This window comes from Anabrus simplex, chromosome X, assembly GCF_040414725.1.
Source record: "Anabrus simplex isolate iqAnaSimp1 chromosome X, ASM4041472v1, whole genome shotgun sequence".
Classification (NCBI taxonomy): Eukaryota; Metazoa; Arthropoda; class Insecta; order Orthoptera; family Tettigoniidae; genus Anabrus; species Anabrus simplex.
Genome location: NC_090279.1, coordinates 106,833,317 through 106,851,396, shown reverse-complemented (window position 1 = coordinate 106,851,396; position 18,080 = coordinate 106,833,317). Strand labels below are relative to the sequence as shown.

General features: G+C 39.7%; 1 protein-coding gene across 1 annotated transcript in view; it reads left to right on the top strand.

Moving 5' to 3' along the window:
- Nipsnap (protein nipsnap) overlaps window positions 1-16,924 on the top strand; it is a 49,468-nt gene extending 32,544 nt beyond the window's left edge. The window contains exon 5 of the mRNA XM_067159325.2: window positions 16,668-16,924. Within this exon, the coding sequence (XP_067015426.2) occupies window positions 16,668-16,816 (149 nt within the window). The 3' untranslated portion in view covers window positions 16,817-16,924. The remainder of the gene's footprint in view (window positions 1-16,667) is intronic.
- The last annotated feature ends 1,156 nt before the right edge of the window (window positions 16,925-18,080 follow it).

The window sequence follows — 18,080 nt, the reverse complement described above, 5'->3', positions numbered from 1 at the left end:
AAGGTGGCCATAGAATTTTTTTTTCGAGATCTTACTAACTTACATATTATTGAAAAATCAATGAACGCCATACAATTCAACCAGATATTCAAAGACTGGCATATAAGGAGTGTATGATTCTTACCTGCTAAAGTAACAGGTGATCTGCAGTACACACCTGAGTGGAGGTTGAAGGATCATTTCTTTTGTTGAGGACTGTAGTTGCTCAAACATCGCGACAAAACACGTGTGAATGAGATTTTGAGGAACGCAGTAAACAGGGCTATTCTTTCGAGTATTCCTCCCTAAATTTTTGAACTATTTTTAGTTTATTACTAGCGTCACCACACGTATTTTCCCGCACAAGAAATCGCTTCATTATTTCAAACCTTTTGCATTTTGTAACGCACGATTAGCATATATCCTAGAAGAGCAATATATGTAAATTTGGCAACCAAAATCGCAATAAATACTTCTTCAACAGTCACGCACACAGTATCCACAATGAAACAGAATTAGTCACCACTTTACCGCCAAAACAAAGACAAAAGAACTCGCATACTTGCATGGAAGTCGGGTCATGTGATGAACAGACAACAACTCCGCAAGATATACCACTTCACCGAGCCTATTTTTCCGGTACTGGAAGCACACACTGTGTTCGGCGCGTGAAAACTTGAAATATTCTTAAATGAGGGACAGGAAAGGGGTATAAATTATTACTGAGAAATTTGAAAATAATATTCTGAGAATTCAAGTTGTAATGGCATTCCTTGTGTTTACTTTTGAACACTTCATACACTTAGATTTAAAAATCAACAAAAAATTATAATTTGTGATGTGTGATTCGTAAAGGCGTATTGTGATGGGTGATTCATAATTATTACGATTGAATCGTAAAAGTTGGCATCTGTGTTCATTTCACAATAAATGGCCACGTTGTGGCTGCCAGTAGTTTGAGCATACCTGTCACACAAAATATGCATAAAATACTAACTACTGAAGATAATTCACTCAAATTTCACATTCCTGCCATTGAAAATTATGACTTGCCCATACTTCATGTACTCTAAAAACATCACAGTTCGGATGGTGGGCGGAATGTAAATATATTGTATTTCTGAAATGCTGTTGTATCCACAAAATGGATATATATCAAGATTGTTGTCTTAATTCTCCAATTTTCAGTCACTAAGATTCTTTTGCGTCACTGGCCGCGTGTGTTTAGAAGGACCTGGCACGGCACTCTCACTTTCTTCAGTGCCCTTCGCATTCGAGTAACTGTCCCTGTCGCTATCACTACCCTCGAAAACATACAGCATCGTTTGCCAGTTCATGCCTTACGGTGTGAGTTGAACTTGTCATTTGATTTATGCGCCAAACACCGCACATGACCACAGTTTCTCAGTTGATGCGAAGGGGTGAAAAGGCATGAGAAAGGCGAGAGGAATAAATACAAAAATAATTTCCACTGGAGCTTATTAAATAACAACAGTGTAAAACACCAAACAAGTATCTAAACATTTGTACTGGTGCACATAAAAGTAATATCTGCTATTATTCTAAAACAGGTGAAGCCTTGTATTTCGGACTAGCGGGTTATTTAACACACTCTTTGAGGATGAATTATTTGGAGGTTAAACTCGGTCATGTGCAAGAGAATGACTTTGCCCCTTATCTTGAATGTGACAACACTTTGATCGACTTGAGTCAAAACTCAAAGGTGCGAGTTTCAATATATGTGCCACCGCTGAAAGATGCGGATGCATGTCTTCATTAGTAAGTGATTTCACGGTTTTTGCAGTATCCACAACTGGGCTACATCACGCTAGTTAGCTATGTTTCTAATCCGTAGGTAGGCTATCAGAATTAATTTCTGACTTCTGAATGGAATGCGAAATACAAGCACAAACAGGCAGCAATATCACTGAAAACTGGCAAACGAAATTGAACATTCCTGATGCTTGCTCCCCGAATGTGTAAGTTCGGGAATTCAAGGTGTTTTCCCGTTTTCGTGCTTGCCTTCTGTGGTGAGGGCTCTCATTCCTTTCATAAAGGATGACAAAAGAACATTTTCACGGCTAGGACCTACCATGTGGTACATACTCTAGATGGAATCTCAGAAACAGCCCCAATGCGGCAGGAGGCCAACTAACTGATGAGGCTGCAAAATGCTGATTATTTCATGATTCACCGGGCGAGTTGGCCGTGAGCTCGCATCCGGGAGATAGTGGGTTCGAACCCCATTGCCGGCAGCCCTGAAGATGGTTTTCCGTGATTTCCCATTTTCACACCAGGCAAATGCTGGGGCTGTACCTTAATTAAGGCCACGGTCGGTTCCTTTCCATTCCTAGGCCTTTCCTGTCCCATCGTCGCCACAAGACCTATCTGTGTCGGTGCGACGTAAAGCAACTAGCAAAAAAAAAAAAAAAAAAAATTCATGATTCAAGGACATGACACAATACTGCACAAATCTACAAGAAAATTATCTTTACAATGAAAATATCGTAAGAAGTCAGTAAACCGCACTACACCTTGTTCTTAAAGATTCCATTCTTCAGCTGGGATATCACCTGCACCAGGGGCTTTCCCATGCTTCATTTTGTAGATGACCGTCGGAGAGGATGATTACATAGTTGTGAAAACCAAAACCAAACCCCATGGCACTACTGCCCTTGAAGGGCCTTGGCCTACCAAGCGACCACTGCTCAGCCTGAAGGCCTGTAGATTACGAGGTGTCATGTGGTGAGCACGACTAATCCTCTCGGACGTTATTCTTAGCTTTCTAGACCTGGGCTGCTATCTCACTGTGAGATAGCTCCTCAATTCTAATCATGTAGGCTGAGTGGACCTCGAGCCAGCTCTCAGGTCTAGATAAAAATCCCTGACCTGGCCAGGAATCAAACCCAGGGCCTCCGGGTAAGAGGCAGGCATGCTACCCCTACACCACGGGGCTGGCGATTACATAGTTGTACTTCCTCTTAAAAACAAAAACCACCACCACCACCACCACCACAGCGGACACTTCTTCCGTTGTGATAGTGTGCACTGGGCCGTAAATGGGATCAGCTGTAGGTAGAGGTGGATGAGGAAACTCCTTATTGCATGTCTGATAATTAATTGTCGAAATTCCAATATGAAGATAATGAGAAAATAGTATGTGTTAATAATATAAGTTTTAGGTGTCAAGTCCTGGATTGAAATGAAAAATTTCGAATAACAGCACAAAAACAATAAAATAAATTAAAAATGAATTACAGAGAAGTTTACTCAGTAACCTCAAATAAAGAATAAAGTATTAGACTAGAATTAAATTCTCAAACCTGAGAAGATGACTGATTGCTTCTCATGACACACTAACCGACTCATAGATACTGCTACAGTAATAATAATTTCGTAGCAACAACAACAATTCAACTAGATCAAACTTTAAGAAGATTTGTATGGATGTGATGTGTAAAAATAACAACTTGAACCACATTACAAGAAATTAGAATCATTCTCTATTGACGGTTTTCACTTTACAAGGTAAAATTAAGTGTATCCTCCTAATTCAATACATCATATAATTCCATCATTAGATCCAGTAACCAAATTCAAACATGTTTCGGCTCATTTGAGCCATCTTCAGTGAAAAAAGGGAGGGGTTGAACTATTTACATAACACAAGCTAAAAATGTCCCAAAAACACAATGAAGGAACAAATGAAAAAACAAAACAGAGACATGACGGAAATAAAAACAACCCAGTTTACAATATTTACATCATGTGGAGCAAAAAACAACTTGCTGCGTTAAAATTCAGTGAAAACGGGTTAATACAAAAAACAATTGAATCTAAAAACTGTGTTACCTAAGCAGAGATGCCAGCTATTACGATTTAATCGTAATAATTACGAATTACCCATCATAATTACGCCTTTAGAGAATCACACACCACAAATTACGATTTTTTGTTGATTTTTAAATCTAAGTTATGAAGTGTTCAAAAGTAAACACAAGGAATGCCATTACAACATGAATTCTCAGAATATTATTTTCGGATTTCTCAGTAATAATTTATACCCCTTTCCTGTTCCTCGTTTAAGAATGTTTCGAGTTTTCACGCGCCGAACGCAGTGTATGCTTCCAGTTCCGGAAATATAGGCACCTGTGAAGTGGTATATCTTGCGGAGTTGTTGTCTTTGTTCGTCACATAATCAGACTTCCATGCAAGTATGCGAGTTCTTTTGTCTTTGTTTTGGCGGTAAAGTGGTGACAAACTCTGTTTAATTGTGAATACTGTGTGCGTGACTGTTGAAGATATATTTATTGCCATTTTGGTTGCCAAATTTACATATATTGCTCTTCTAGGATATATGCTAATAATTGTGTGTTACGAAATGCGAAAGGTTTGAAATAATGAAGCGATTTCTTGTGCAGGAAAATACGTGTGATTACGTTACCGTGATTAGTGACGCTAGTAATAAATATACCGTAGTTGAAAAATTTAGGGAGGTATACTCGAAAGAATGGCCTTGTTTAATGCATTCCTCAAAATCTCATTCACACGTGTTTTGTAGTGTGTGTAGCCGCGATGTTTCGGATGCGCATGATGAAGAAGAACAAGACTGAATTTCGTGCTAATATGAACTCCAAACTGTTAAGTGCTCTGTTAGTGCAGAGGATGCACGTGATATGAAAAGAAAAAGCTTGTCACCAGTGTACGTTTACCAAACAAGCTTTAAATTAAATGATAGGTAAGTTAGTAAGATTACGGAAAGAAAAAAAAAAATCAGCGACCCCCCCCCCCCCCCCCCTTGCACTAACGGCTGCATTACGAATTACCTTTCTTGAAAGTTGGCATCTCTGCCTAAGAAGAAAAGAAAGTGCACATACCTCTGAGTTTTCGACACAGTTATTTCATCCTGTTTTGAATTGTTATAAAACCAAATTTTGTAAACTAACAGGTCCGCAACCTTGCTATGTGTTCGTTTCCATCTGTATCATTTGCAGATGTGCCAACTCTCCCAATTTAAGCAGGAGACTGCCGATTTTTCATCATTCTTTCTGATCTCCCGATCGCCCAGACTAATCCCCCGATTTTCAGATCAGTTTCAGTAATTTTTGTATTATTTTAAACTCCCGTGCGTTTCCTTGTTTTGAGTATGGTTGGATGGCAGTATGGGGCACGGTGGCCAGCCATGTGCTCCTCTTTGGTCTATAATACAGTCAAATTGCTTAATAATAGGAAGTGGAAGTCGCAAGCGAGTAACCTAACCTTATAAGTAGCACGCCATAAGTGCTCGTGTTACGTCATGTAGTAGTGCTTCTCGGTTGTACGTCTTAATATTTGTTTTGGTCAAAATGTCAAAAAGAAATATGATGCAGTGCTTTAAATCACTTATAGGGAAGAGTTCCCGTGTTTCTGTGAATCCAGGAAGGGACCAACGTTCACATTCTGTACGATATGTAAGTGTAATTTTTCAGTTGCGCACGGCAGGAAGTGCAATATACCCAAACATGCAAATGAAAAAACTGAACTTTTCATGCAAAAACCAAGATGTAAATCCTGTGACGAATGCCAAGGCTTTATATATATGCCATTTATCGTAGACCATAACCTGCCTGTAAATTGTGCCAACTACGTGGGGCCTTTGTTTCGCAAAATGTTTCCAGACTCGGAAATCGCTAAACGATATGGGCGTGCTAGAATGAAAACAGCGGATATCATTACAGAAATGTGCATGGAAGAAAGGGCGAAAATTGTATCACTTTTGCAGGTGAATGCATTTTCTGTTGCTACTTATGGTAGCAATATAAGCGACTTGAAAATATATCCTATTGTTGTAATATTTTTAGGCCTGAACTCAACAAAATTCTGAGTTGTCTACTCTCTGTGCCTAATTTAGAAGAGGAATGCTACTCGAGCTGACATTGGCAATGTTTTCAGGAATTCTGCATTCCATCAAAAAAAATCTCTCTAGCTCTTGGTGCTGATAATGCTCCGGTAATGGTAGGATTAAAGAATGGTGTGGGAGGATGTTTGAAGCGGGAAAATACTAATATAATCATCGTAGGCTGCTCTTGTCACCTAATTAATCTTGTTGCAGACAAGGGTGCGGCGTGCTCGCCTGTTAATTTAAATGAAATGAATTGATATATTTTATTACGTGGAAAGGAGAGCAAAGAGGAAAGAAAAGTTCAGAGAATTTCAGACTTTACACAACACAGACATCATTAAAATTCTGAAGCATGTGCGTACTCGATGGTTATCACTAAGAAGGTGTTTAGATAGGATTTTGCTGCCGTGGGACCCTTTGATTACTTTATTCAGGAGCGAAGTTGTGAGTAAGGTTTCTCAGATGGGAACTTTGAAGACTTACAAAGTTCCTAAGCACAGTCTAAGTGCAGCTGTGTCTGAAATGGTGAAGCATTGTCATAACATTTCGCCACACTCAGTTAAAAGAAATGAAACTATTGATGACACTAAGAGCCATGCTTTGTCACGTGAAGAACGACTGTTCACGTTCCTTTCATCAAATTTACATAAATCTTTTTGCCCTTTCCCCTCAAGTTTTATGGATATCTTTGAGAATCCAAATGTAGCTCTTCAGTCAAGTATGCCGCACATCCACTTACTGAGGTCAGTTTTGGAGGAACTATTGAAGAATGTGAAACCACGCGTTATTAAAAGCTCCTAGTCTCTCCTTGATGTAGATTATCATACTCCAGCAAATCAAAAGGATGATTGTGATTTGATGATAGGGAACTCCATGTTTGTTTTGGTGAGCACTTTAAAGTATGAGGAAGAGTGCGTATTCTGTTAGAAAGTGTGACTACATGGTACACAGATTTCCATACATAGATGAAGTTTTAATGAATGCAGAAGTTTCAAATAAATAAGGCATCATTTTCTAGCCCTTTTCATTTTTCATTAACAAGTTTCCGAACATTCTGACTAGTAAAACGGAACATCTAGATAAAGAAATTGATATTCAGCACTCCTAGTTCTGTAACTTTCAGCTCGAAGAAACAGTCCTGGCAAAATTGGTAGGTCAGATGAAATCAGCTGATGTTGTACTTAAATATGACAGACTGTCTAAGGTGATGCTTGCTATTTTATCAATTTCACATAGCAATGCAGAATGTCAAAGGAGTTTTAGCAGTCAGTTCAGATCCTTGCTGTCTGAACAAATTTTGGAGAAACTTTTAACCTTAAAATCAGTTCAGCAAGGCAAGTTCTTTGAGAAAAAATTTAGTTCCGAGTTTGAAAAAGTCTGGTCCTGCAACAATCGAGCAAACGTCTTCTGCCCTGGCGGCACATACATGGTATGTATACGACGACGATCATATCAGTGCAACCTATAAGGGTATTAACTTCAAATTGGACGTTAAGATGGTAGATTGCTAGTGGCATTGACAAGGTACATGTTACCAGTGGCTGACTCAGCTAATTGTTCCATCCAGGGTGATGATACACGTTGTAAGAGTGTAAAGGATAGGAGGAATGAGTGGACAATTCCATGTCTTAACAGGCATTATTATACAAAAACAGCAATGTGTACATAGTGTTGAGGTTAAACAGCAAAATGCTTAATGTTAATGAGATGAGATGTTGTATCTTGAGCCTTGGATAAGCTAGATTTTGATGTAAATACGCTGACAAAGGGCTCCTGAAACATGTATGTATAAATTATTCAAATACTAATATATTGACAGGGCGGACCAAACAATCACCTGTTGTACATTATTATTTCTGAATAGGGCTAAGTCCCTGGTCTAAGGAGTTGGACAGCCAAAGTAGGGGACTGCCTGTAGGGGTGAAGTACAGTGGGGACTTCGAGGGCCCTGGGACCGCTACGGTAGCTGTGAAGGCCCTTCAGGAACTCTGAAAAGTGGTGGCAAAAGGGGCTCTGGTTAAGACGCAGCAGGTCGTTATGCAACTTAGGTTCCAGAATGGGTTAAAAAAAAAAAAAAAAGTAAATAAATGCAATGCAAAGTTTAATCTTATACCAGTTGTATAGTATCATTTGAAGTAATTCCACATACTGTATATCAGTTGACTATATTTGTAAGTAGTACAGGAGATATTATAAGTAGAATTTTGTAAACAATATAAATTTGTTAGGGATGAGCTGTGTGTTTAATAGAAAAAATTGTTAGCGTAAATTGTATTGTATTGTAGGAAAATTTTCTTCTCTTGTTAATTTAATATTTAGTGCTTGACAATAATGTATTTTAGTGTACCATTTGCCACCGAGGTAGACACCTCATTTGCAAATAAAGAGATTTTTATTTGATTTGATTTGAAGTCAGCTACAGGTGTATTGAACATCAAATAGTCATAATGTGTTCAGCATGTCACATGTTCTTAAAGTTCAGATATGTCCATGATTTAGTATTCACATATTATATATATGTAGGCCGAACAGAGTTGTTAATATATTGAATTATAATGAATTAGTACATGTTCTGCCATCAGTGATGTATCCTAATACGTCGCGATTCCCTGTCAAATTTCTCTTGTTTTTTTACTTTCAAAAGTTTTCATTTCTTTTCTTCTTAGGTAACACAGTTTTTAGATTCAATTATGTTTTGTATTATCCCGTTTTCACTGAATTTTAACGCAGCAAGTTGTTTTTTGCTCCACACAATGTAAATATTGTACACTGGGTTGTTTTTATTTCCGTCATGTCTCTGTTTTGTTTTTTCCTTTGTTCCTTCATTGTGTTTTTGGGCACATTTTTAGCTTGTATTATGTAAATAGTTCAACCCCTCCCTTTTTTCACTGAAGATGGCTCAAATGAGCCGAAACATGTTTGAATTTGATTACTGGATCTAATGATGGAATTATATGATGTATTGAATTAGGAGGATACACTTAATTTTATCTTTGTAAACTGAATCACATAGCTGAAAACTAGTAACTGCTTAATCCAAACATCATATAAAATATTATTCATATAAAGTGCTTGGGCCGATATTTTGATTCCCTCGTAGGGGCGGCTATTATGTGGATTATCTCTTTAAGTTTGAACCTTCGCCGTCACCAATTCGTAAAAGTAAATTTTACGCATTTAGAGCAACATTTATTTATTGACATTTTAAAGCATCAGCGGCACAGTGACAAGTGTGCCATCGGACTCTTCTTTTGTACTCAGTACAGTATTTGTATAACAATGTGACGAATCGGAGAGCAAATTGTTGTGTAGAAATCCGGTAAACAGGCAACGTGGGTGTGAGACTGCCATGGCCCCGGTGTTTTTGATGTTAATCTTTACATTTTTAAGTTAATATGCGGTGGAAAATTGCTAGTGAAATGGCATGGAAGAAAAATATATTTTAGGGCCATGAAGGAAAAACTCAAGTTTTTGCTCGGCGCTCAACATGTTAATTCTTTCATGAATTTTCAAAATGCATAATTTCTTCCAAAATGCAGTATGGTTTATCTCAAGGCCCTACAACAAACGCAACTACATTTATAACATATCGTATAGCTGTTGCGTTCTGAAACCTCACATGGACAACTGTGTAGCCTAGCTGAGGTAAAGACACTTTCAGTGTCACTAAGAAACGGTTAACATTTTTGCAACCTGTTCTGTCTTGCGAAATTAGAGCGAGCGGTCGCGTAGCTGTCAGCTTCCATTCAACAGCCCTGAAGATGGTTTTCTATGGTTTCCCATTTTTGCACCAGGCAATTTCTAGGGGTGTACCTTAATTAAGGCCACAGATGCTTCTTTCCCATTCAAAGCCCTTTTCTATTCCATCATCGCCACAAGACCTATCTGCATCAGTGCAACATATGAAACAAATGGTAAAAACAAAAAAGTCTTGCGTAAAACTCAGAGTATGAAGTTTATATCATAACATCTCTCTCCTTTATTTAACTGAAATAACAAGTACACTCTCCTTTCCAGACAATCCGCCAGGGCAGAATGTAGATCACTAGCCACAAATTGGAAAAGAAATCATTTAAGCTTTTGTTTTATATGTATCTAGTTCAGCTGCAATGGTGTGGTGACACAGCCTTAGAACTCTCTTTACTGTAAAAATTGCCAGTTTTAAAATTAAAAAATGAACACCATTACCGTTGCTTCTGTGTGCAATGCTAAATTCTTATTTATCGGGACTGGTCCCAACCAAAAGTAAGTTTCTGCTTGTTAACATGTTTGCTTCTTTCTCGATCCACAATATGCAAGATTAAATAATAATAATTAACAATCATATGGTCTCAGTTGCCATGGCCTGCCTACCAATTTTGACATCCTGATTGCATCGTATGGCTTTTAGTGCTGCGAGTGTCCGAAGACATGTTCGGCCCGCCTAGTGCAGGTCTTTCAATTTGACTCCTCTGGGCGACCTGCACGTCTGGATGTGGGATGATGATAAGGTAGGGAGAGGGTAAAACCCGGTATCGGCATGTAACCTACTCCTGTCGAATAACACCAAGGGCTCTGCTCAAAGCTTTACGTCCCCATCCAATGGACGAATCATTACCATCAATAGCGTCATATGCCCTCACTCCATATGAGCACTGCGTAGAAGTTAGGAATTTAATCCAGGCTTTTGGCACGCAATCTATTGGTCAGAAATTGTTACCAACACATTCACTAACCCACCGACCAACATTCTGATCGTAAAAATCTTTTCGACCAACGGGATTTGAAGTGGCTAACAGTGGTGTCAGACCAGATAGACTTCTACGCCTTGACAATCACGACCACTGGACGGGCGGTGGTGCAACGCTGCATCCTCCAGCGGTGTGTCAACAGTGGCTTGTTGATGCCAGAGGTTAATAATAGAGGCTGTCGTGCATTGTTTGGAGTTACGTTGCTGATGACGACGCCAGTGTTTCGCTGCACATGGCACTGCGGAATCGTACCCCGGTGCTGACTGCACTTCACCGAAAGCACAAAGATTCGTGGTTCATCACATTGACGGCTGAGTGCATATAGGTACGCAGATTTCCTATGGCACGTGTTTGCACAGTCGAGCCGAGACAGGCTGTTGGACACCCTGGGGCCCATCATTCCGGTCCACCAATCAGCTATCCGGTATCTGCACATTATTGGGAACGTGTCAACAGTGTTCACGAACAGCCACACTGCCTGCATTGTGAAAGAATATACAAATTTCCCGCAGCGCACATCTCTAGGAGTTTCTCCCCATAGCTGTTGATAATTTTATCCTCACTACTACTACTTTTCAACATACACCTTCCATCCTCCCTACCATATACTGGGCTCTGTTCCCCTATTCTAGCATTCCAGTCTCCGAATAACAACATATCCTCTTCTCCTGCAAACTTCTCTCTTATCATACTAATATCCACCAATAAATCTTCAAAAAGATACTTATTTGCATATGGTGAACTACTAGGATGGCAATATACGAACGCTAGATTTATTTTCTTCTCCCTTCTCTCTACCCCTCCCATATTCAATCTCTTTCTTTCATATCTTTCATATCTGTCTCTATATCCTCTACCAGTTCACTGATTTCTTCCCTAATTAATACTATCATCCCTCCTGGTGCGCGTCCCTTAGTCCTCTCCTTTCTTCTATATTTATATTTAATCACAAACCCATTCCCATGAGATCTCCCTCCCTGTTTCTAGCCAGGTCTCCAAGAGTGCCACAGCATCGAAAGTTTCTATTACTTCCCGAACTTTATTTCCTAATTTGTTCATTTGTATATTCTGAATGGATGGATGAATGGATGGAGTACGACAGTACGGGGAAATTGACCTATATTACTGAGAAGGGAGGTAGTGTGATAGATATGGTTTTAAGCTCGGAAGGAGTGTTGGAGAACAGTGTAAGGATGGAAGTAGGCGACTGGATGGAAACACACCATTTCCCTTGTGTGGGTTATGTTGAAAAGGGGGGAAGAGACGCATATAAGGAAGGAAGTTGAGATGAAGGATAAACTAGGGAGTGGATATAACGAGTACAAATGGTCAGAGAAAGTGGGACGGGATTGGGATAGGGTAGTAATAGAGGAATTACAATTTCTGAAATATGGTTGGGAAGGTGCATTAGAGGAGAATAATAGTGATAAAGCCTTGGAATTGATGCTACATCCAATAAAGATGATAGCACAGAAGGTAGAATGTAGAAGGAAGAAAAAGAAAGAGGGTGAAGAATGGTTTAATAGAGAGTGTGAAGGAATGCGGAGGAGGGTGCTGGGTGCGTTACAAGAGTATAGAAAGAAAGGTGGGAGTGCAGAAAGAGAGGTTTTCTGTAAGTTGAGGAAGGAGTATAAAAAGAAAATTTGTGAGGTAAAAAAGGTGTGGTTAGAGGAACAAATTGAAGCCATAAATAAAGAATGTAAGACTAACAGCATTGAAAAGGTTTGGGAAAGGATTAACAGAATAATAAAGGGTGGAAGGAGTCTAGAGGTAAAGAGCATTGAAGATGTACAGTGGGTGAGCTACTTTGGTGAATTACTCGGGGGTAAGGAGGAAGAATGCTGGAGGAAGATGGGGGATGAAGTGATTTGGAGAAATAGAAGAGTGGCAATTTACAATCTGGACAAGGAAATTATGAGGGAGGAAACCTTAAGAGTGATAAAAAGAATCAGGGGCAGGTTGGCAGAGGGTTGTAATGGGATCAATAATAAGTTTTGGAAAGAAATTAGCAAAAATGAGACAATGATAGAGGGCATAGTGAAACTATTTAATAAGATCTTTGAGCAGGGGAAGTACCCGAAGGAATGGGAAAGAGGAATTGTATGTCCAATATATAAGGGGAAGGGTAATAAAAACAGTTTGAATAATTATAAAGGAATATCTCTGTTAGATTCCTTAAGTAAAATTTATACAAGGGTGTCGGCGAACAGGTTGAGTGAATGGGCAGAAAAGAATGAAGTATTGTCTGATTTCCAAGGAGGATTTAGAAGAAAGAAAAGAACAGTGGATAATATAATGATAATGATGACCGTTCTGGAAAAGTATAGGAGCCTGTCAAGAAGGAAGGTGTATGTGGCGGCAATCGATTTTGAAAAGGCGTTTGATAAGGTGGATAGGAAAGCTCTATTAGAGAAACTGGGAAGGTTGGGGGTTTTGGGAAAGATGATGAGGGCAGTAGAGGGGATATATAGAGTAGTCAGGTTCTGTGTAAAATTGGGAGACGATAGGTTGAGCAGACCATTAGAGTCCATGGTGGGCTTAAAGCAGGAGTGCAAATTATCGCCAATTTTGTTTATTTTATTTATTAACAATATCTTGGAGGGGCATGGGGAAAGCAATTGGGCAGTGCCGGTAATTAATGGGGTGGAGGTCCCAGGATTGATTTTTGCTGATGATGTGATTTTGATGACTCTAACCCCAGGAGGGATGCAGAAGGCTTTAAATGCAGTGTCGGATTTTGCGAAGAAATGGGCCTTGAAAATTAATGGGAATAAATCTAAAATGCTAATAGCCCAGGCACACAAAGGAGGAAGGGATGACGGGAAATGGGTTGTGCAGGGAGAAAGGTTGGAACTGGTAAGCAAGTTAGAATATCTAGGAGTCATTATTAATAGTAAAGGCACCTGCAATGATCATATTAGGAGAGCGAGGAACAGAGGGTGGGCCGCCCTAGCCTCAGTCAAAAACTTGCTAGCGTAATATCCGGGTATCAGTTATAAAACACTGATGTTAGTTCTAATATCGGTGATTTTTGGGAGGGCATTGTATGGCGCGGAAGTATGGGGGTTGGATGACAAAAGAGTTGAGTTAAGACGAATCATTACTAATTTCGGTAAGATGGTGATGGGGCTCCCGATGTGCACAGCCAATGCAGGTGTGGAATTAATGTGTGGGGAGGATTTGGAATCTGAGTGTGTGAAAAGAATAGTAAGATACTGGATGAATTTGAAAAGACAGGAAGGAGGGTATTACAGACCGCGTACGAACAACAACGGAAGAGTATGTATAAGGGATGCTGGCTAGATAAAATTAAGGGATACTTGGAGATGATAGGCCTGGGGTACATGTGGGAAGAGGTGGCGACGGAGATAGAAGCTAGAGGGATGAAGGTACTGGTAAGGAGGATTAGAGATCCGGGTCGGCAGAAATTATTGGCCGAAAGTAGATTAAGAAGTTCCCTTAGTGTTTTTAATAAAGTTGAGGAAGTAACGGGGATAAATATTAGATACGTTGATAGGTTGAGAAGGAGAGGGTTGGTATGGTCGTTGTTGGGGCTACATAAAAATACGGGGTGACTAAGAGGTAGAGATAAGGCGGTATGTATACTTTGTGGGGCGGAGAACGGTGATTTTCACTTATTAGGTAAGTGTGAAGAAACAAATAAGATTAGAAATAGTTTACTGAGTGCCAAACATCGCAAAATTTTAGATAAAGGGAATGAGCAGGGTATTATAAGGTGGGTTATTAAGGAATGGGAAAACGGAGGAGAACTGAACGGGTATTTCTGTGCGGTGAAAAATTCCTGTGTGAAAAAAATAGAAGAGGAAGGGGCATAGGACGATATGTCAGGATGTAAGGGAGAAGTGGTTAAGAGTATGAGGATATTCAGTCGTTGGGGTTTGTTGGAAAATTTAGAAGGTAGTGAAGTGTGGGTGATGTGGATATAGTGAAGTAGTTTGAATTCGAGCCTGGAGGCTAAGTAAGACCAAGTGATAACAAAGGTTGTTGAGGTGGTGAGGTAGTGAGTGAGTGAATGTTTTGGTATTTTGGAATGTAGATGCCTTACCGATTGCGATATTTTCATTGTATGTTTTTCATTATTTCTTCACATTTGCTTTTATTATTATTAATAACATTGTGAAAGAAGAACTGGTTCGAGAAACTTGATAGAATATTTGTTATAATGCCGTGTGCATTGAGACGTTCATGAGCACAATGTAGCTGTGGAGTTGTCTGTCCTATTTGAACACACTGGTTTCTCAGTGTCTCCCTTTCTTCAGTTTATCTTGGAATGTGCTTACAAGAATGACATCATGTTTATCTTTCCACTTCATGTGTTTCTTTCGATACCTTTGAACTCTCATCAGTCTGTAATTTTGCCTTCTTCACTTTCGGATAGTCTCATGGTCCCGACATCAGGTCTTCGGTCAAAAAGCTGAACTAATTTATCGATTATGAAGCAACAAACGGTATTCTCTATCCGGTAGATCATTATTGAGCTCGGCTGTTATTTTTGCTATTGTACTCTCTCCTGGATATACCGAATCCTCGCCAGTATACACGATGAATTTCCAAAGATCTCCAGAATTGCACTTGAACAATTTTGTAGAGTTTCATGCCAACTTGTCCTCTTCAGAGGACTTAGCAGTTTAGTTGTAGGAAGATGGCTGTATTTTGCTCATTTTCTTATTATGCATTGAAGGATCAAACAATTATCTGGAAAAGGTGGAATCACTTTTCAAACATAATTTTAGAGAAATATGGAAGAGCTATGTTTTGTGAAATAGAGACGATTTCCTGGTGTTTGCATAATGTCTTGTAAAAGCAAATCTTGGCCTTCTACACCATTCAGAATGAATTGACGTGGCTGACGTACTTGCTGAGCCACTCCACTTACTGTACATTTAAAGGATCATCTATGTCAGGACCTAATAAACAAAAATACTCATCCCTGTCCACATCTAAAATTGTCAAAATACCTGTATAATCAAACTGATCTAATTTACCTATGGAAGCCATGTTCCACAACATTTAAACTGCTTTGCAGGAATTTTATGCGGTGCAACAAAAATATGGAGTTTAGAAGGTCATGACTGCCTGTTGTGCCAAATAATACGCGTGTCATGATCTCGTGGAAAACATTGACTAATACAATAGACTCTATAGCGACATTCCACCCCATCATCCCTGAAGTCCACAATAAATTTAATAATCAGGTTATGCCGTCATACACACGAGATGTTGCCATTGGTTGTTCGTTTCTCTGTGAAACTTAAAGAATTTCACCTGATTTTCTTGACACGGCATTTGGGGCAACACTCCTGTTTCTTTTGTCCAGAGTTCTGCCAGCTGGAAACATGTAGGTGGATTGGGGCACTCATTCATTGTGTCCTCTCTCATTCACATGGCATCATCTATCCACGAGACGAGTTGTAAGTAAAATAATGAGACAGCCAAAGAGCTGGGTGACCAGGGCCACTGCTTCCAGTGCTCCTATCCAACCTCTTGTGGTCAACTCTTGTTCTTTTCCAACCCCAATGGTATTAGATGTAGAGGCCTAGGGAGACTTTACTTTTGACGCCCTTTGTGGCACTTGTCTTTAACTGATACCTTCCTTTCTTTAAGTGTCAGGCCTCTTCCATTTTTTCCCTCTGATTAGTGTTAATAGGGAATGGTTGCCTAGTTTGTAGCTTCTCTGAAAACAATAACCACCACTGCCATCACCACCATAGAGCCAGGTAATTGATGGTTACACCTACAAATGAAACACTATATTCAGAAGGAAATGGGTGCAAATCTTGCTGTCAAAGGCCCTCAAGATGTTTTTCAATGGCTGTTCATTTTCTCGCCAGGTAAATGCCAAGAGTTGTTAAGAGCACGACCATTACCTTTCCTGTCCCATTGTTATGAAAAGCTGGATGTGATAAAACAATGTTAAATAAATCAAAACGACTGCTAATAATATTTATGGAATTCTGCCCTTGTAAAGACTTCCTATATCCTAATTCACTACGAAACAACCCCACGTGCATGCAGATACAGGTTCCTATTAATGTTGTCAACTTGTGTCATTACAGGTTACAAGGACCTTCAGACCCGCAAGGAGACGCGTGAAGCAGCCTGGAGACTGCCGGGCTGGGACGAGTGCGTGGCATACACCGTCCCTCTGATTCGCGAGATGCACACGCGCATCCTCCTGCCCACGGAATTCTCCCCCACACAGTGACGGATATGTTAAGATAAACTTGTACATACGTTTTTACTGCCCTGTCTTATTATTTACAGGTTCTAGTCTTCAGTTGTGGGAAGTGTCAATATACTTGCTGTTTGGTAATTCTCTATTATTATTGTCCTACTTCACATCCTTGATCCTCTTTCATTTTCAGCCATTCCGATGGAAGAAACACAAAAATACTTGAGATGTAGTGCCCAAATGAGGACGAGCAGTTTTATTTCCAACCTGTGTCTGTGTTGGTACATTTTAGACATTGAAAACAATATTTTATACCACCCAGAAAGTTTCTATTTTACCATGAAACCTTTGAAAGAACTGCAAACACCTGGAACACACCAGATAATGGTGCTTTATTCTAGTTTTGTGGACAAACTTGGGGTTGCATGTTATTTTCTGCAATGATGAATGAAGTTTAGGTTATAGTAATAAGTGCGTTGCAATGAGCAAGTGGCTGTCTGGTTTGGGTCGTGCAGCTATCGGCTTGGGGTTCGAACCCCACTGTCGGCAGCCCTCAAGATGGTTTTTCGTGGTTTCCCATTTTGACACCAAGCTGTACCTTAAACCCACGGTTGCTTCCTTCCAACTCCTAGTCCTTTACTATCCCATTGTCGTCTTAAGACCTATCTATGTTGGTGTGACATAAAAAAATATATTTAAAAAAACTTGGATTCTTTCAGCATGTTACAGAAGGGCAGTGGCAGGTTTCTAGCGCATCAAAAACCAGCACAAATCCCGATTGAATGGCGCAGTAATAAGGTCTTTTCCACACATAATCCTCGACAGAATATTGGCCCACGTCCCAGTTTGGGATATGGTGCACAAAATCGTACGGAGGTTTTAGTATTTTATCATTGTTGTAACTTGAGAAAATAGATTTTGGTTGATGTACCCATCAAAGTGAACCGTATGTTACAGAAGAAATCTGGGTGTGCAAATGTCGTAGCCGGTAATACTCATTTTGCTGAGACACTGTGCAACTTGAATGCAGTATTCAAATCCACCCAGCTCTTTAAACGTCCACCAAATAGACCTATTGCTCAAACCAAGTTTCACTGATGTTTATCGTAGAGTACGATTTGGAGACTGTCCATGATAGTCGTTTGTGGTGATGGTCCTGGAGGCCTCTTCCCTTGACACAAGACTGATCCCAGACCATGGAACTTTTCGCTGACAGCTAACGTTGTATTACTCTTTAAATTTGTGCAAGCTCGGTCCATTCTGACACCCCAGTCCATGTGACCAGAAATACAGTTAA